Source organism: Oryctolagus cuniculus, chromosome 6, assembly GCF_051225735.1.
Source record: "Oryctolagus cuniculus isolate XC-2025 breed Fujian yellow rabbit chromosome 6, ASM5122573v1, whole genome shotgun sequence".
Classification (NCBI taxonomy): domain Eukaryota; kingdom Metazoa; phylum Chordata; class Mammalia; order Lagomorpha; family Leporidae; genus Oryctolagus; species Oryctolagus cuniculus.
This window is the reverse complement of record NC_142872.1, coordinates 76714074-76734416: the sequence shown is the minus strand read 5'-3', so window position 1 is coordinate 76734416 and position 20343 is coordinate 76714074. Positions and strand designations below refer to the sequence as shown.

General features: G+C 40.8%; 1 protein-coding gene across 3 annotated transcripts in view; it reads left to right on the top strand.

Annotated features, from left to right (window-relative positions):
• PXDNL (peroxidasin like) overlaps positions 1 to 20343 on the top strand; it is a 516369-nt gene that overhangs the window by 167914 nt on the left and 328112 nt on the right. For all 3 annotated transcript variants that reach the window (XM_002710472.6, XM_089335219.1, XM_089335220.1), the window contains exon 2: positions 11285 to 11356. In XM_002710472.6, coding sequence (XP_002710518.4) covers positions 11285 to 11356 — 72 coding nt within the window. The remainder of the gene's footprint in view (positions 1 to 11284; positions 11357 to 20343) is intronic.

Sequence of the window (20343 nt, the reverse complement as noted above, 5' to 3'; positions counted from 1 at the left end):
TCACTGACAGCTCATCCAGAGTCTGTGGACTGCTGATGCCAGGAAATTTGAATGAAGTGGTGAGGAAGGAAGATGACCTACAGTGGGCGCATAGAGAAATGCAAGCAAAATGCTCAACATTGCAATTTATTTCTTTTACAAATAAAATCAGGATTTGTTTCTTCAGTTGTCATCAGTAGCATCCAAACACTGGTATGAGATAAAGCAAAAATGGTAAATAATTCACTAATATTTTGACAGATAGAAACATATTTCCCCTTAAAGGGCACTACGGGGTGGACAAGTCCAGACTGTTGCAAAATCTTGTGTCTCTGTCGACTTCCTTACGTGGTTGCGGGAGCCAAGTGGTCGGTGTGGGCATATAGGACACGTTGCCCAACACTCAGGCAGATCCTTATGTGATTCCCAGGCCCAGAACTGTGAAGGACAGTGCCCAGCCTGGCCAGTCTCACAGAGGAATGTGCTCCCTCTTAACTGGGTATTTCTTTCCTTTCTAACAACTGATGGGAAAAAGTACTTTGAATTTTCACCAAAAGTTACATTTTCACTGACATTACAAAAGTTAATTTTTATTTACTGATGCCAATATTGGTAGACTATATCACTGAACTGAACTGAAACCTAACTATTTGCTTTATTTTTTGAAAGATTTATTTAATTTATTTTTTTGACCGGCAGAGAAAGAGAGAAAGGGAGATCACTGCTGGTTCATTCCCCAAATGACCACGGCAACTCGGGGTGAGCTAGGCTGAGGCTAGGAACCAGCAACTCCATTCTGATCCCCAAGTGGCCGGGACCCAAGTTCTGCTGTCTTCCCAGGCACATTAGCAGGAAGCTGGAGTAGCCAGGTTTCAAAACTGCTCTCCAGTATGGCTTCCCCTGTTTGGTTTATATTTCTACTCTTTCCAATTTTACTAATTAAGAGCCATAGGTGGTTCTTTCCACTATGATGATTATTTTGGTTTATGCTGAGGATAAAATTTGTGTTGCATATACAAAGACAAGCTCACTGCTCATAAAGGAGTCCCAGTATGACTGTGTTTGAGGGAGGCAGGGACATTGACATGACATTTACAATGTGGTATTTTGTATGTTAACATAGCAGAACTTATAATGATTTTGTGACCTAGCACATGTTAGGCACTATTTGAAGGCTGTGCATGAATTATGACATTTAATACTGAGATCATTATGTTTTATGATGAGGAGGCTTGGCCCGTCCAAGGCCAGGTCCTGAGAAGTGGCTGAGGGAGGTCCAGGCAGTTGTACTTCCCTGATGCCGAGGCCCGCACTCCTAGCCACTATGCTAAGCATTTCCCATTGCAAAGGCCGTGGGAAGCACAGGTTATCCCAGTGGGCCATTCTCTGAGAATGCCTCCCTAAGGAAAGGGATGGATGTGGAAGCGCAGTGCCAGTATTCCAGAGTGACCTTCAGTCCTGGCATTGACAAAGACAGACATGCAAGCACATAGCACAAGATTTCTGTCTCTGGCTTGTTCCCTCTGGCCTCCTGTGAGATGACTCCCAGGGCAGTGCAGCACCCTTGAACTCACTGTGGATGTGTGAGAGAGGGAAAAGGGAAAGACATTGTAGGAAAGGAATGTCATGAGCATACGTAGAGCAGAAATGTAAGACCAAATGACCAGTGTGTGATGACAACGTTTAGCTCCTTGTACCCTCGTAGACCTGGGAGGGACTGGGGAGGTTAGAATGTAGGTCTGGGTAAGAACCATGCACACAGGCTCAACCTCTACCTGTTGTGGGGGGAGGAGGTTTCTGATTTCCCCAGCACAATGTAGCACATTGCTGCAGGAAATAGGGAAGCACTATCAAGATCCATGTGAGGCAAGTTGAAAATACAAGCAAGGCTGGGCTCAGTTCTTCTGTGATACTCTTTCTACCTTCAGAGTGTTTGGAAGCTCAGGCACTGAGCTGTCCTCCTAGGCGTGGGGCCATTCTGAGGAGCTGCATTAACTCAGAGAGGGGCCCCAGAGGAAGGAAACATCATTGCACAATATACCGACCCTAATGCGAGGCATTAAGCAATTCGTTTGAAAAGTTAAACCTTATTATTTTGTAATGCATTTTCACTAGACTGACAGAGTTAGTATTGTTTTAACATCCAAGAGGCTATGCTTACTTTTGTGTGAAAATTCACTTAGAGCTCTTATTGCCAAGTAAAAGATTCCTTTATGTAGTATAGTGCTTGATTACCCCAGAGTGAAACTTTGCTGCTGAATGCTCTGCTTATATGTGAGTCAGTATGACTTGGGCAACACAGTTCAGCCCACAGTCCAGTCTTCTTCCACCTGTGATGGGCAGGACAAATGAAACCAAGCTGGAATGCCTTTCTCTGACCTGGAGGAGAGGATTACCCTTTGGTGACACCTGCTGGAAGGGCCAGGTCTTCAGAGGATGAAGAAACCTGGACTGCACTGGCCCATGGTAGGTGCATTTGCCCACCATTTAGGGCCTCAGTTTCCTGAAAATGCTTTCCAGGTCAGGAGTGGTGAGGGAGGCAGTGCGTGCTTTGTAAGCAGTCATTTTGGAGAGTCATTAACTGTGGCCACTTGTTTTGCTTTGAGCGGAATGAGTTGTTCTGGGTCTTAGTTTCTCCAGCTCCAAGATCAGCCCATTGCATCTGCCATGAGCAGGTGTGGAGCACTGGCTAGGATGGCTGTGGACACAGGTTCTGATTCTCTCCACTTCCCTACCTTATCCTCTTTTTAGCACATGGAAAGGTACATGTGATTTGTAGGCAGCTTCTGTTGAAGTTGCTCAAGGATGTAAAAGTAGTCCTGGTTCTCGCTCTATAAAGGACACTTGGGAAATTAAAGCATTGGGCACTCTTGGCTTTTATACAAGTATGTGTGTTGGCCTTTAATACCTCCCAATTTTCACATTCTGTGAGCACCTGATGCTGTTCAATGCTTTAAGACGCATAAAGTAGCAGCTTTCTTGAAGGATTTTGTGTACAAGCACTTCACTGCAGAAGTTTCTGTCTGCTTGGTCTAATCCATGAGCTGGAGAGGGTGTGAAATCCATTTCTGGAGAAGAGCGAGGCTAGGGGCAGGGGATTTCACTGAGGAACAAACTGAAGAGACGGGGAGCACGACTGAAGAACTGCTGAGACGTTGTCCTAGCATCTTCTGGGAAGTCTTTAGAGCATTCTTATTTATATATAAACATCATAGCAATTGTTGGAGATGGATAGATGAGTATCAAATACCATACAAAATTAAAGAAAGGGGACAGCATTGTGGAGTAGCGGATTAAATCACCATCTGTGATGCTGGCATACCGTATAAGCACTGATTCAAGTCTCGGCTGCTCCGCTTCCAATCCAGCTCCCTGCTAATGCATCTAGGGAAAGCAGGTGGACCCATGTGGGGAGACCCAGATGAAGATCCAGCTCCTGGCTTCTGACTTCTGGCTTTGGCTCTGCACTGCCCCAGCTGTTCTTGTCGTTTGGGGCATGTACCATTGATGGAAGAGCTTTCTCTCTTTGTCTCTCCAGCTCTTTTTCTGTAAATAAATACATCTTTAAAGAAAAAGAAAGAAAAACTCATTCATGACCAACAGACTAGATGAGGTTCCCATGGGGTCTGACTTCCTTTCTCCCTATTCTTACTCTGTGATCTCTGAGGCATAGACTTTGCCAGACCAATAGAAACATATCAAGGGCAAGGGGATGTGTGTGTGTGTGTGTGTGTGTGTGTGTGTAGAGATAGATAAGGGAATTGGCATCTGAAGTTGTGGGTGTTGGCAAGTATGCTGTGTCTGGTGCAGGCTACAGGCTGGAGACCCCAGGAAGATTTGGGGTTGCCGTTTGAGTACAAATGTGTTCTGGAAACATATTTCCCTCTTCCTTGTGCCTTCAATTGATCAGGTGAGGCCTCCCACGTTGTAGAGAGTCATCTCAAAGCCTACTGATTAAAGTGTTAAATCAGAGCAACATTCAGAATGGTCGTTGGTGCAAAACTGAGTTCCATAGGTACAATGGCCTGGCCCAGTCGGCATACAAAAATGAAGCATCTCTCCATGGTAATATTGGGCTGAAGAACAGCAGCAGAAAACACGGGGGCGAATTGCAGTGCAATCCTCAGTTGAAGATCGATTGGGAATCAGGCAGGATGGGTACTGAGTGTATCCTCCACCTGACCTGTCCAGGCCTGGAATATGTATTTCTGACTTCTCCACTGAAAGCATACAAAACTGAAACATACAGAAAGTTTTTGTTTAAGGGCAGCAGGGAGAGGTGGGGGAGGAACCTGATTCTTTGCCTGACTGAAAGGTAGGGGCAGAAGCCAGGGTGGCAGTGTCCCTGCAGGACAGACACAGGGCCAGCAGGACAGGACATGCGCTGAGTCAGGTGATGTTGAGCCAGGGACTCAGGATCAGTATGACAGACGGAGGGCCTGGGCCACACAGAGCAGAGCCTGCCCTCTCCACTGCTTCACAGGAGAGATTGGCAGTAAGGGCACACAGGTGTGAACTCCTTGCAAATAAAATTGCGAATAAAAAAAATCTGCCCCCGTGCTCTGGAGGCATCTTGCTCCCTCCCGTGGAAGCTCGGGAAACGAGGAAAGGCTGACGCTTCTCCCTGTACCTCATGTTCTGCCATCAGAGTGACCTAATCACATCCCCACCTTCAGCAGGAATGCTTTTGGCTCAAGTATGACCTGCTTGATTTTTATTACATGATGATAGGCTTTCTGCCAGAACGACTCGTTCTCAGTTATGAAGGAAACAAGTAGCACAGACAGAAATCAACCTGTCCAGACAGTGCCCTCAGAGGTTCAGCAGGCTTGTTTTGCTCCCCAAGTCCCAGATTCTTAGCCACATGGGCAAACACAAAGAAACTGGAGAGCATCTTCTGCTCATGACATTATGAGGTGACCCACACTACACAGGGGCCAGACAAGTTGTGGTCACCTATGGGAAGCAGCTTAAAGTTGGGTTTTATATCCTTTATTTAACTTCTACTTTTTTAAAGATTATTTATTTGAAAGGCAGTGTTAACAGAGATAGAAAGAGAGAGAGAGAGAGAGAGGGCGAGATAGAGAGATCTTCCATCTGCTGATTTGCTCTCCAAATGGCCACAAATGGCCGGAGCTGGGCCGATCCGAAGCTGGGAGCCAGGGGCATCCTCTGGGTACCCAATGTGGGTGCAGGGGCTCAGGGACTTGTATCATATTCCACTGCTTTCCCAGGCGCATTAACAGGGAGCTGAATTGAAAGTGGAGCAACCAGTACTTGAACAGGTGCACACATGGGATGCTGGCACTGCAGGAGGTGGCTTTTCTTGCTATGCCACAGTGCTGGCCTAGAGTTTTATCTCTTAACAATGTTGTGCATTCAGTCCCAGAGCTGGGCTAATAGTATTTCAAGAGGAAGATATTCATCTTATCACTTAACCTGGGCTGCACCTCCACAGTGCAAACAGTATTGAATATCATCTTTAAAATGAATTCTGAAATTGTTTTGTGACATGGACACTCATAGAAAATTGTATTTTTATATGAAATGCTGATTTGTTTAAGTTAGCATAAAATACAGGAGTACCCTCTTACCTGCTAGGGACACATTCCATAATGTTCTGTAGAGATGGCACTGAACCCTATGTCTACCATGCTTTCCCTGTACAGACCTATCTATAACAAAATTTAATTTATAAATTAGGCACAGAGATCATCAATAACTAACAATACAGTAGAATAGTTATAATAGGCTATATTCGAAGTTATTCAAAAGTTACAAGCTGTTTATATCTGGAATTTTCCATTTAATATTTTCAGAGCATGGTTAATTACAAGTAACTGAAACCATGGAAAGTGAAGCTGCAGCTTAGCTGGGGAGACTATGGTGTACTCTGAAATATACCGAGAACTTCAGGACCTAGTTAGGGCCAGGGCTTCTGTGATGCTCTGTCAAGATCTTCCTGTGGACATTTCTGCATATTGATGACGTCTAATGCCATGCACGCCAGGCAAGGGTGTGTCATGGGCTGTGACAGTCTGGTGTGAGCTGTTACCTAAAAAGACCACATGAGCTATGAGACAGTTGGAACTGGTTCACACACTGCTCTCTATCCATGTTTGGCCTTCACTGATGTGCAGTGTGGAGTCATGTTAAAGTCATTTTAAAATCTTCTGGGTTGAATTTGAGCTAAAATTCGTTGCTTATTGGTTAGAGTTGGATTACCAACTGGCTTTTTCTAACAAGCATTAAGTCTTTGCCCAGCCTTAACAGCTTGGAATGGAGGAGAACAGGGGAGACAGACAAACTCTTGTTTTTACTACTGCCAGTAAGTACCACGAGCCCAATTTTTATCTGCAACTTTATTCTGCAATGAGCAGAATTACTACCAAATTGAGTTCCAATGAATAATGAATGGGATGAAAATTATGCTAAATGGTGCTTGTTATTATTATGATTATTTTGGATATTTTGTATATCACAATGAAAAAAGTGATACAATAATTCACTTTTTGATTTCTTGTTAAAAGAAATTTTAAATACATGACAGATTTTTGTACAAGTGAAGTTTTTAGTGACTAATTTTCAGCAAAATAGTGGCAGTGTGGGAAAATGAATTGTACTTTTGGGTAAACTTATTTACACAGAAAGCAGTATCACTCAAATTTGGTGGTCATTTGAATTCAAGTGATCTGATTTTCAAAAATGTCTGCCCAACTCTAGATAATGCATTGTATAGTGCCCTGTATGCAATCGCAAGGTGCAGGGATTAACATTGTGAAGGGCGGAACCAGCATCATGTGAGTGAGTGAAACTGCTGCTTGGCATGCTGACATCCCATATGAGTATGGGTTTGGGTCCTGGCTGCCCTGCTTCCCATCCAGCTCCCTCTTAATGCTCCTGGGAAAGCAATAGAAGATTGCCCAAGTGCCTGGGCCCCTGCCACCCATGTGGGAGACCCGGATGGAGTTATAGGCTCCTGGCTTCAGCCTGGCCCAGCCCTAGCCGTTGTGTCCATTTAGGGAGTGAATCAGCAGATGGAAGATCTCTTTGTCTCTCCCTCTCTCTCTGTAGTTCTTTCAAATTAATAAACCTTTAAACAGTACCTTTCAAATAAATCTTCAAAGCTACATAAATAAATTTGTGAAAGGAGACCTTTCCCTAGAGTTTCTGTTCATAATGTATAAAACTTTATGTGACCAGATAACAGCAAAGAAGACTATGTACTTTTTTCCTCAGATTTTTTAAACATTTATTTAACAAATATAAATTTCCAAATTGCAGCTTATGGATTACAGTGGCTCCCCCCACCCCATAACATCCCTCCCACCCGCAACCCTTCCATCTCCTGCTCCCTCTCCCATTCTATTCATATCAAGATTCATTTTCAATTATCTTCATATACAGAAGATCAATTTAGTATATATTAAGTACAGATTTCAACAGTTTGCACCCACACAGAAACACAGAGTGAAAAATACCGTTTGAGTGCTAGTTATAGCATTAATCCACATTGTACAACACATTAAGAACAGAGATTCTACATGAGGAGTAAGTGCACAGAGATTCCTGTTGTTAACTGAACAAATTGATACTCTTGTTTATGGCATCAGTAATCTCCCTAGGCTCTTGTCATGAGTTGCCAAGGCTATGGAAGCCTTTTGAGTTTGCCCGACTGCAATCTTACTTAGACAAGGTCATAGTCAAAGTGGAAGTTCTCTCCTCCCTTCAGAGAAAGGTACCTCCTTCTTTGATGACTTGTTCTTTCCACTGGGATCTCACTCGCAGAGATCTTTCATTTAGGTTTTTTTTTTTTTGTTTTTGTTTTTTTTTTTTTTTTTTTTTTTTTTTTTGCCAAAGTGTCTTGGCTTTCCATGCCTCTAAAATACTCTCATGGGCTCTTCAGCCAGATCCAAATGCCTTAAGGGCTGATTCTGAGGCCAGAGTGCTGTTTTAGGACATCTGCCATTCTATGAATCTGCTGTGTATCCCGCTTCCCATGTTGGATCTTTCTCTCCTTTTTAATTCTATCAGTTAGTATTAGTAGACACTAAAGAAGACTATGTACTAACATATTAATGTTGACACATTTGAATATGCTTAATTAAATTTTTTTTAAAAAAGGATTTCTTTATTTGTATGGCAGAGATACAGAGAGAGAGAAAGAAAGAGAAAGATCTTCTATCCACTGGTTCACTCTCCAAGTGGCCTTAATATATTATCAGGGATCTGGATCGAAGCAAAGTAGCCGGGACTCAAACTGGTGCCCATATGGGATGCTGGCACTGCAGGCAGCATCTTAACCCTCTGTGTCACAGTGCTGGCCCCAACCTGGCTAGAATTTAAGTAATTTGGAGCAAGTCTGTGGGTCTCTGATCATACATGGTTTCTTAGGAAGAGACTCTTGCACAGGCCTCAGCACTAAGAATGGGGTATGGCTGAAGCTGACCTCATTGAGTGACACTTGGAGTAATGAGAACTTCTGGTGGGAAAGTATATCTTGTTTACTCATGAAGGAGTTCAAGAATTTTGACCACAAAGACACCTAACAGTGCAACTTCCAAATAAATCCAGTGATAAATTTAAATTTATAATTTGGTGATTAGTTCAAGCATCTTTCTGCAGTATTTCAATGAATTCTATTGCTGCTCTAATGCATCCAGTTGTAAATTAATTTGCAATTGTCATAATTTTATAAAACTGAAGATATGCACACTCTATGCTCTAGCAATTCTAATTCTAAATATTTACCCTAGAGAAATACTTCGTTGTGTGCACAAGGAGGGTTGTATGCACATTTATTGCAAACTTGTTTGCAAATGAGATTGCCAAAAATGGGAGACAACCAAAAGTTTGGTAAGTGAAGAAATATACAAAGGATATGTGGTCTGGTTGCCTTGTGGGCTACTGTAGAGGAGATATGGATAAACACCAAGAGCTTCATGTAAAACAAGGAGCAACAAGGGAAGAATGTTGTTTAAGAAGACATGGGAAGTTTTAAGAACCATGTAAACTTTGATGCCATTTTTGTAAACTTAAAGATATTACAAATTTTACATTTACCTGTACATTATATTTATCTTCTAATTTGTCTGTATATACATTTTATCTTATATGTATTTACATATGTGTGTGTGTGTGTGTGTGTGTGTGTGTGTGAAATTCTCACAAATCATGAATGCTTATATTCATGGAGAGGGGGAAAAGCCAAAATTAAGATAGTGCTTAAAAGAGGTTTTATTTTGACTTATAATTTGTTTTTACCTATATTTTGGCTAGTAAAAATAAAATAATGTGATATTATGAGTAGAAACAACTATATCAAAGTATGCAAGTTTTTAATTCTGCATGTAGATTATAAGGAGTAGCATTATTTTCTCATATGTACTTTCCTAATTTTTCAAAAATTACAAACTAAAAGAAGGCAAATGGTTTATCCTTTAATATTGCTTTCTTTGTGTATTGTTGGAATCTTGTGGTGGGGAGATTATTAGGATTTCTGGTTTAGTCCTGTGCCTGAGCTAGTTCAATCAGAGGAGCGCCACACATTGATAAAATTTGGCAGTCTCTAATTGCCAGTGGTTGAAAGTGGGCTCATGCCCTAAAGAACTCTTGGCCCTGAAGCTCAAAACAACAGGATTTATAAAGGCAAAACCAAGAGGACAGGACAGGGGATACATGGTTGCTAGGCTTGGGGGGAATACATGATTACTAGGCTCAAGCTGATGTAAAGCATATGCTAAACTAATACCAATTACAATCTTCACAATACCAGTTACAATCTTGACATTAGTCTAGTTAGCAAACTAAATCATATGCGAAACATGGAAAATAACAATCTTAATATTAATCTGGGTGAAGCCTATCTGTTTTAAGCTTGAGCAATCATGCTAGGAGATTTCTATGTTTTGCCAAATGGGATGCATGGTACTGTTATTGTCTTAGTTTTAGACCATAATTAGTTTCAGACCATAGCATCACAGTGAGGGGTGCTTTTTCAAGATGGACTCTTGGGTGCTTTAAAATGGAGTCCCTACTGTCAGGGTGTTACTTCAACCTGAGGGGAAAGTTCTTGTGACTATTGATTTAAAATTGCTGTGTTATTTTTTTTAAAGGGAAACCATTATTTCTGGAGCATTAGGGTTTATGTGACTCCATTTCTTCTATGCATATAGAGAAGATCTCATGTACCTTAGAAAGTTCCCATTTAAACATGTAGTAAAGCAATGCATGGTTTTTAAGCAAGGTGTTCCACCTAACAAGGATGCATAATCACTGAGTTATTTAATGACTTTTATTGAGAATAGCAGCTATTATGAAATTGTGCGTGTTCTGCCAAAGTCAAATCAAGAGAAACATAAAATGATAGGATTTTAAGGTAATTTTATAAAGATTTGTGAATCAAATGGTTTAAGACAGAACAACTTTTAAATTTCTCAGTTGCAGATTTATTCTCAACTAAGTACAGAAGAGCAATAGTGTAGTTTAATTTAAATATTATGATTAAAAAGGTAGGAAAAGGCACATGATTGGTACTTCCACTATAGTTAGGTGGAGTAGAGCAATTCGTTCTCCCATTGATGGGAGGGGCTGGACAGATCAGCACCTAAGTCCACCATCGGTGCACAGCCTTTGTTTATTCCTCTGTTGTCTCATGGACAGTGTACACACCAGTGTTGCAACAATTTCTCACAGAACTATTCGTGTTCAGTAGCAGGGACCATATCTTGCTCTTCTTTGTGTCTTCATGTTTAATATTGTATGTGACACTTAATTTACTTGCTAAATAAAGAAGTATGTTAATCGTTGGCTGTAGAGATGCATCTTTCTCAAAATAATTGATTTATTGCCTTGCTTTAATACTCTTTGGAAAGTTATTGCATTCCTGGGAAGAATTAACTAATTCAGTTTTTGGGTAAATTCGAGCATGGGTGTTAAATTGAGTTGATAGGCAACATCTGATATTTTACCAAATAATGCATGTTGTCATATAGAGAGTTTGTTTTGGTTTTGTACAAATACAACTTAAGGGGAATTTTCTGCTTTTAACTCTATGAAGTATTCTCCAACCAACTCTAAGATCTGGCACCTCTGAGTTAGCACATAGCACCAGCTATGCAAAATCTACCATAAACCATGAACCTATTTCAGTGTGTGACACGTGCTTGCTCTATTTTAATTGTGTTTAGTCCTTTAGTGCTGTATGTTTGATCACAAAAGGAGAATTAACTTTTAAGCTTCTGGAAATAAGGACAGAATGGGAATCAACGTATTGTAATTTCTCTCTTTTGTTTTGTGTTCCCAGAGACTTGAGATTTAACAGAATAAGAGAAATTCCAGGGAGTGCCTTTAAGAAACTCAAGAATTTGAACACCCTGTGAGTACATGTCGCTTATCTGCAGAGTTTAAAATGTGATGAGTTGGATGGCTTGTAATTTACCATGAAAAGTCATTTAGAGAGTAAAGAAGAGTGAAACCTTGCCAGTGGTCTCTTAACCAGCAAAATTCCACAGCTTCTTTCCACAGACCATATTTTTACTATCTTCTGAATTTTGGAGATATTGCTATAATCTAATTGTCATTTATATTCTGTTTACTTAGCAAAGCTTCTTGAGATGAAGAAGAAATTGAGAAAGAGGGTGACTGAGTATCTTGTCTATAGGTTTTCCAGCAAGAAAGCAGTAGAAATGACATGAAAACCCATGACTTCCTGCTTCCAAAACCCACATTCACTATGCTGCTCGATCTTCTTGTTTGTGATATTGTAAAAAAACCTTGAAATTATGTAGAGGGAAAATTTAAACTTTATGGGTAAGCACTGGTAAAAAAATTCAACTAACACTTATTAATTCTTGTGTACTTAGCAATGTTTTAGATTTGGATCTGGGCTCAAACGTGTATGACCTTGCTGTGGTGTAGTTATAGTCTGACCTTGTGGGGCATCAGTGAACAAAACCCAACTGTAATACATAGGTATCTTTTAAAAATATTTATTTAATTATTTATTCGAGAGGCAGAATTACAGCCAGAGAGAAGTCTTCTATCCATGGGTTCACTCCCCCATGGCTGCAACAGCTGGAGTTGGACGGATCTGAACAGGAGTCGCGAGTTTCTTCTGGGTCTTCCATGTGGATGCAGGTCCCCAACCACTTTGACCATCTTTCACTGCTTTCCCAGGCCATCAGCAGGGAGCTGGATTGAAAACGGAGCAGCTGGGACTCAAAACTCGTGCACATGTGCGATGCTGGTGCCTCAGGCTGAGGCTTAACACCAGCCCTGGTCTTTTTATTTTTAAAGTTGTATCTTCATTGTCTTTGAAAGGCATAGAAAGAGACAGGAAGGTGGGGGGGGAGAGAGAGATGGAGAGAGAGAGAGAGAGAGGGAGAGAGAGAGAGAGAGAGAACTTTTATCAACTGGTTCAGTTCTCAAATAACCACAACAACTAGGTATGGGCCTGGCTAAAACCAGGAGCCAGGAACTCCATCCAGATGACCTGCATGGACTTGGACCTTTTTCTGCTGCCTTCCCAGGCAGAGCAGCTGGAAGATGAATTGGAAGCTGGATTGGAAGCCAAGCAGCTGGCATCGGCATTTGATAGGGATATGGGTGTCACAAGCAACAGCTTACCTCACTGCATCACAATGCTGGCCCCATAGATATTTTTAAAAATATAAGTGATATAAAAGAGAAGAGTGCTAATGAGAGGTGATGACAAGAATCTTAAAAGCATTAACAGTGCTCAAAATTTGAAAACATTCTATGCTGCATTTAGATTAATCCTAGGATGAAGGTTCCAAGACTCAGTGTGGCTAGAACCACGTGGGTGCAGATAATATTCTCATACCTGAGTGAACAATCTTTTCAACTTGGCTTAACTTTCACCACATTCAGGTCAAGCTGGCCCTTTTAACTCCAGAGATCATGACTTTACACTTGTACTTTTGCTATCTGGTTTCTTTCTGATAACCAGTGGCTGAACACACATGTTTATCACAGTGTGTCTGGTTGGCATGATGAAAGAATGTAAAAAAGCAAAGACTGCAGAATTCATTCTTTGTCTAACAATAAAGCAACAGCTATCAAAATGCAATGCACAAAAATGTCTTCTGGAGTGCAGGCAGACATGCAAGTTCCCAGTCCTCTCACCCAGAGATTCTGATTTAGGGTTTCTCAGGAGGGTATCAAAGCTCTGCATTTAGTCAGTTGTCTCTTGGGGATATGACAGTTAGCAACACCATTATGGCTGCCTTCCACTTTCTACTGAGACATGTAGATAACACAAAAATCAAATGACTTGTTCATTTATCACATAGTTCATGTAATCAAATCTCTTTTTTAGAGAGAGTTGCCACTGAATTTTTGAAGGGTGTGTCAAGCTGATGATTTCTGGTAGGGTTTGAACACATTTTGGACTTATGTATGAGGGGACTTCAAGAAGTTCATGGAAAATGAAATTTAAAAATAAATTGATTTTGGTGCAAAAAGATTTTGAAATTCATGCATATGGACATGCATATTGAGAAAAATCTACCAAAAACTTATCTTTTTAAAAAAATAAATATTTTTCATTTATTTATTTGAAAGGCAAAGGAGGAGGTGGCAAGGGAGGAACAGAAAGAGATCTTCCATCTGCTGGTTCACTCCTCAAATGCCTTTTTCAAGATCCAGGACCAGGCTGGATTGAAGCCAGGAGTACGGTACTTAATCTGGGCCTCCTATATGGTGGCAGGGACCCAGGTAATTGGGTTATCACCTGCTACCTACCAGACGCATTTGCAAAAATTTGTATCAGAAGCAGAGGTGGGACTTGATCCCAGGCGCTCTTATATTGGATGCAAGTGTCCCAAGTGACAGCTTATAGCACTGCTCCCAAATGCCTGATCAAACTTATCTTTTAAATTTTGCTTTATATAAACACTTTGGAGTACCCTTGTATAACACATAGATTTTTACTGAACAATCCACCTCTTCATTTGATAGACTGCACTATTACTAATTTGTGTTTAGATAGTGCTATTACAAAACTGCAATAAAATAATTATCAATTACAGTATTAATTACAAGATTCATTCTCTACTAGTTGCATTATGTATATTACCTCTATTCTGGGCCACCACACTCTTGGTAGGGTTATGATTTCCATTTTACAGATAAGGAAACTGAGGCTCCAAGTTCATACAGCTAGAAAGGAGGAGAGTTGGGGTTCATGCACACACAATTTGATCTCTTAATTTTGGTCTGTGTGGTCTTCTCACTTGCATTCAGGAAAGCTACTCTCTGGAGTAACAGATGGCAGATGACCTAAAAAGTAAGCAAGTTGTAAAAAATGTGAGAGAGAGAGTGTGTGAGAGAGAGAGAGAGAAAGAGAGAGAGAGAGGAGGTAGAAGGAGACCAATTTTTCTGTTCAGAAAATGAGCTAAGAAATGAGATGCTAGAAACTCCTGAAGTTGTAGAGGATTTGTGTTAGAACAGTTAAGTGTAACCCAAGGGTCTTTACTAATTTATTATAAAGGCAAAAGAATGTCAGTGCCAAATCTTTAAAAATAGAGTTAAATTTTTCATGGAGGAATATAAGATTTTTGATCATATAGCTCTTATACCAACAGAGCAAAACAAAAGAAATCAAGTCTGGTGCTTTTATTTCCCTGGCTGGCTTTGTATAAATTGCATGGCAGCTCATCTGTTTTCTTGCAGTTTTAAACAAATAACAACCACATCCATCCTAGATTATGGAAGGGAGGGTTTTCTCTGCAAGAGTTAGTATTCTCGTTTTAACACACACAGCTTGCTAAGAGGTTTATTTAAACAAGATACATGGAACTGTTATGTATTTCTGAAGCCTAAAAGCTTCAGGGTAAGTTCAAGAATCTGTTATTTAAAGACTCTGGGTTTTGCACCAAAAGTGCAGCCAAGTGCTGCTTTGTAGAATTCTGACTCATCAGGGTGCTGCAGCTTTCCGTTTTCTGGATGAAACTGATAAGAGTAAAAGGTGTGGGAAATGGGCTCACATTCAATGGTGGACAATGCCGTTATTTTGACAGAAAACGTGATGAGACCTAGAGGAACAGCAATCATTAATAAATATCAAGGACATAAGATTGGGCCATTGCACAAAAATGAAACAAGTACATGCTGTAGGCCGGCGCTGCGGCTCACTAGGCTAATCCTCCGCCTTGCGGCGCCAGCACACGGGGTTCTAGTCCCGGTCGGAGCACTGGATTCTGTCCCGGTTGCCCCTCTTCCAGGCCAGCTCTCTGCTGTGGCCAGGGAGTGCAGTGGAGGATGCACATCAAAAGATGGGAACAAGTGCTTGGGCCCTGCACCCCATGGGAGACCAGGATAAGTACCTGGCTCCTGCCATCGGATCAGCGTGGTGCGCCGGCCGCAGCGCGCTGGCTGTGGCGGCCACTGGAGGGTGAACCAACAGCAAAGGAAGACCTTTCTCTCTGTCTCTCTCTCTCTCTCACTGTCCACTCTGCCTGTCAAAAAAAAAAAAAAAGTACATGCTGTAATTCAAATGACAATTGAAAAACACCAATCTTAGGCTGATATTGATACCCCAGGTTCACCTGCATCCTTCTGAAAGCAAGTCCTGGCTAAATGGAAGCGAGTATTGTTTCTACTCTTTCAAATGGTCTTGTGGAGCTTAGCAAGTTGTTGAACTCTCTTAGCTATCTGCTGATATTTCTCTCAAATTTTTAATTTGAACATTTCAAATCCACTCAAATATTGAAAAAAGCAGTAAAATGATCATTTTATACCTTTTACCTAAATTGATTGTTAATATTTTGCTGCATTGGCTTTTCTCTTTGTCTTTATACACAGAAACATATATGAACATGTGTATACTTATACATGTCTGTAGATATTTATTCCAATTTGGCCAACCCATTTCTTAATAACTTGCAAATATTACTCTACTTCAGCATAGATAATTTATCAGGTGACTTCTAAGAACAAGGACATATTCTTACATAACTCCAATATAATTTTAACACCTAAACATTTAATATTAATTAAATAATATCTGATATACTGTCACTAATTAATTTTTCCCAAATGTATCCAAGATTTCATGATGGGTTTTTCCCTCCAAATACAAGATCCACTAAGTGTTAAGTTATCTTTATATGTCTCTTCAATAGCCTTTAATCCAGAACAGTCATCCCATGTTTCTATCTTCAAACATTGATAGATTTGAAGATTGGAAACCTGGTAGAATGGATCATAATTTGGTTTTGATGATTATTTCATTACCAGCAGCAATAGTGCTGCTGTGTTTGATTGATGGGTTAGAGAGATATCTACTAGATCTTTTCATTGTAAGGAAACTTTTATCTTTGTAAACCGTAAGTAGTGATTTAATGTACATGCTGTGTCCCAACAGTTTTCATGCAATTTTTTAAAAAAAGATTTATTTATTCATGTATTTGAAAGGCAGAGTAGAGGGAGATAGAGTGAGAGTGAGAGATAGAGGTCTTCCATCTGATGGTTCACTCCCCGAATGGCCTTGACAGCTGGGGCTGGGCCAGGTAAAGTCAGGAGCCAAGGGCCTCTTTTGAGTCTCTCTCGTGGTTACTTGGGGCATCTTCTGCTGCTTTTCCCAGGCCTTTAGCAAGGAGCTGGCTTGGAAGTGGAACAGCCAGGACTTCAACTGGCACCCATATGGGATGCTGGTGTCACAGGTGGTGGCTTAACCTGATATGCTACAACTCTGGTCCCTCTGTTAATGCTTTTAAATTTGTTTGTAACCCTGACTGAATAAATTATTACATTGATGGTTGGTTGAAAAGAACTTTTCTAAATCTAACATGCTTCTACATTTTTTGCCTGGCCTTCTTCTGGAAGAACTTCCTCTACCATTAATTCTAGTATTATGAAGTTCACCTTAAATTTTCTCTGCCATGGATCTGGGATTCTAGATCCTTTTGGTGGGAAATAATATTTAGAACTCCAAATATGGGCCATTAAATATGTAACTGCTATTATTAGTACTACTATTACTACTACCATGTTCCTCTTCGCTTCCTCCTCCTCTTCTTCCTCCTCCTTTTTCTTCCTCTCTCTCTTGTCTTAAATTTTTATTTATTTGACAGAGTTAGACAGTGTGAGAGAGAGACAGAGAAAGGTCTTCCTTCTGTTGGTTCACCCCCCAAATGACCACTACGGCTGGAGTTACACTGATCCAAAACCAGGAGCCAGGTGCTTCCTCTTAACCTCCCAAGAGGGTGCAGGTGCCCAAGCATTTGGGCCATCCTCCACTACCTTCCCGGGCCACAGCAGAGAGCTGGACTGGAAGAGAAGCATCGGGGACTAGAACTGGTGCCCATATGGGATGCCGGCACCGCAGTCGGAGGATTAACCAAGTGAGCCACGGCGCTGCCTCCCCACCCCACACAGATACAATTGTGGGTTTTTAGTGTTGCCTTCAGTTCAAATCTGACACCAGAGGTTTTTCCCAATTTTCTCTATTCTGCATTTATATATCTTTCCCCACAATGAGAATGCTGGTTTCTATCATGGGAGTACATTTATTCACTTGCTCTGGGACACTCAAAATAGTTCCAGAATTATTTACACAAAACTTGACATCTTGGCTAACATATCAAGTTCAAGATTACTCTGCATTTAAAAGCTGTTCAGATCAATTTTCTTTTTCCTCTGAACTGAGGTTATCTACTGTAGAGTTAGGGTCAGTGGTTTCTGTTTGCAATGATTTTTAGGGTTTTCTTTTTTTATTAGTCTTTTTTTATTTAATTATATGTTCCAAAAGTGAAAAGTATTTAAAATGTATATTAAATCTCATTCTTCCACTTTACTGCTTGCCCTATTAGCATCCACATCCTAGCTAGAATCATCTCCTTAGTTTCAGCTTTAACCTCCCTATGTTTGTTTGTAACAATAAATAAAAAATAAAATAGAAAATATATGCATCTACAAACACACCAAAATATAAGAAAGGAACTGATTTCTTTGGGGAGTTGGCGCATATGATTTGTGGCAGTGGAGAAGTCCCATGGAAGGTCCTCTGCAGGCCTGGAGACCCTGGGATGCCAATAACAGCTCAGTCCAAGTCCAAAGGCTTCAGAACCAAGCACTTTTTTCTTTTAATATTTATTTATTTATTTGAAAGTCAGAGTTACACAGAGAGAGGTGAGGTAGAGAGAGAGAGAGAGGTCTTCCATCCATTGCTTCACTCCCCAGTTGGCCACAACGAATGGAGCTGCACCAATCCGAAGACAGGAGCCAGGAGCCAGGAGCTTCTTCCGGGTCTTCCACGCGGGTACAGGGGCCCAAAGACTTGGGCCATCTTCTACTGCATTCTCAGGCCATAGCACAGAGCTGGATCGGAAGTGGAGCAGCCGGGTCTTGAACCAGTGCCCATATGGGATGCCAGTGCTTTTAGGCCAGGGCGTTAACCCACTCAGCCACAGTGCCGGCCTCAATACTTTGAAAAATTCATAGAAAACAGAACTTAAACATTTCTTTTCGTGCACAAATTTTGGTATCCATGTGTTTGAATCATCTTAAGGTTCCTGAAAAAAGCACATTATTATGAAAACTGAGGCTGTTAATTCTTGGTTCTAGGCAGAAAGCCTGAATACCAGCAAGAGTCCACTGGATGTAAGTCCTGGAGTTGACAGGCCTGAAAGCCTTGAGGTCTGATGTCCAAGGCATTCTAAATATTCCTTAGTGCAGTCCAGTTGACACCTAATTTTAACCGTAACAAAAGCCTTTGTAGTGTGGTTCAGTCTTTGGTCTGCCGTCTAATGCTGCTCTTCTTTATCACTTTTCCTACTTATTCTTCATGCTTGTTTTTCATTTGAAATTCAGGATCTATTCATGTAGCCCTTGGGCATTCACCTAAGTGTAATTGCTGGATCATGGGCTAACTCCATGTTTAGCTTTACTAGATACCATCAAATAGTTTTCTCAAGTAGCTGAGCCAACTTACACTTCCATCAGCTCCTGTGAGAGAGCCAGTTGCTTCACAATCATAGCAATGCTTAGCCTTGTTAGCCTTTTAAATTCTCAGTCATTCGGGTATCCTGGTACTCTGTAACAGTTTTAATTTTTATTTTTATTTCCCCTATGAATAACAGTGTTGAATATAATTTTATATGCTTATTAGCCATTTGGGTGTTTTCTTCCGTGACTCATCTTTCCAAGTCTTTGTTAACATAAATTGGGAAGTTTGCTTTTTCTTTACTAATTGGTAGAAATTCTCCCCAAATTTTGGATGAGACTTTTGTCAGATATATGCAATGTATGTCTCTTCTCTCAGTCTGAGGTATGTTCACTCTCTTCATGGTTTTGATGAACAAAATTTCTAATTTCAATGAAGCTCATTTTATCCCTTTTAAATTACTGGTGCTTTGGGGCCGGCGCTGTGGCACAGTGGGTTAACGCCCTGGCCTGAAGTGCCGGCATCCCATATGGGCGCCAGTTCTAGTCTCGGCTGCTCTACTTCCCATCCAGTTCTCTGCTGTGGCCTGGGATAGCAGTAGAAGATGGCCCAAATCCTTGGGCCACTGCACCCGCGTGGGAAATCTGGCTCCCAGCTCCTGGCTCCTAGCTTTGGATCGGCGCAGCTCCGGCCGTTGAGGCTATTTGGGGAGTGAACCAGCAGATGGAAGACCCTCTGTCTCCTCTATCTGTGTAACTCTGACTTTCAAATAAATAAATAAACCTTTTAAAAAAATTACTGGTGCTTTTTAGTGTGCTATTCAGTTTTTTTTTTTTTTAAATTCTCCATGAGGATAGAAATGAGCTCTAATCTTTTGCTCAATAAGTTTATAGGTTCTGTTATCATGTCCAAATTTTCTTTTTTTTTTATGGTGTTGGGGGGGCTCAGCTCATGTTTTCTCTGTGGACGTCTGATTGCTCCATCATCATTTAGTCAAGAGTGTATGCCACTCCAGCTGTGTTGAATCAGCACTTCTAATGAGTTAAGTTATTACACGTGTGTGGGTTGTGTAGCTCTGCCCTATGTGTTCTCTGTCATTGGCCAGCGGGTTGACACTTGTGCCAATGTAACATTGTATTAATAGCTATTGTTTTATTGTAATTATTGAAAGCTGATAGTGCAAATCTTATAAATTTGTTCAATTTCCATAGCAGAGCCTCCTATACTTTGGTTGGGATTCTATGAATTCATATATCAATTTGGGAAATATGGACTTTTGAACAACAGTGAGTCATCTAGTACATAAAACAGGCCATTTCTTCATTTATGTAGGTATCTAAAATGTCTCTCAGCAATATTTTGTAGTTTTCAGTGTAGTTTGATTTATTCCTAGGCAAGACATACATGGACAGAGCTATATAGGACCTATCTATATCTATCTATCTATCTATCTATCT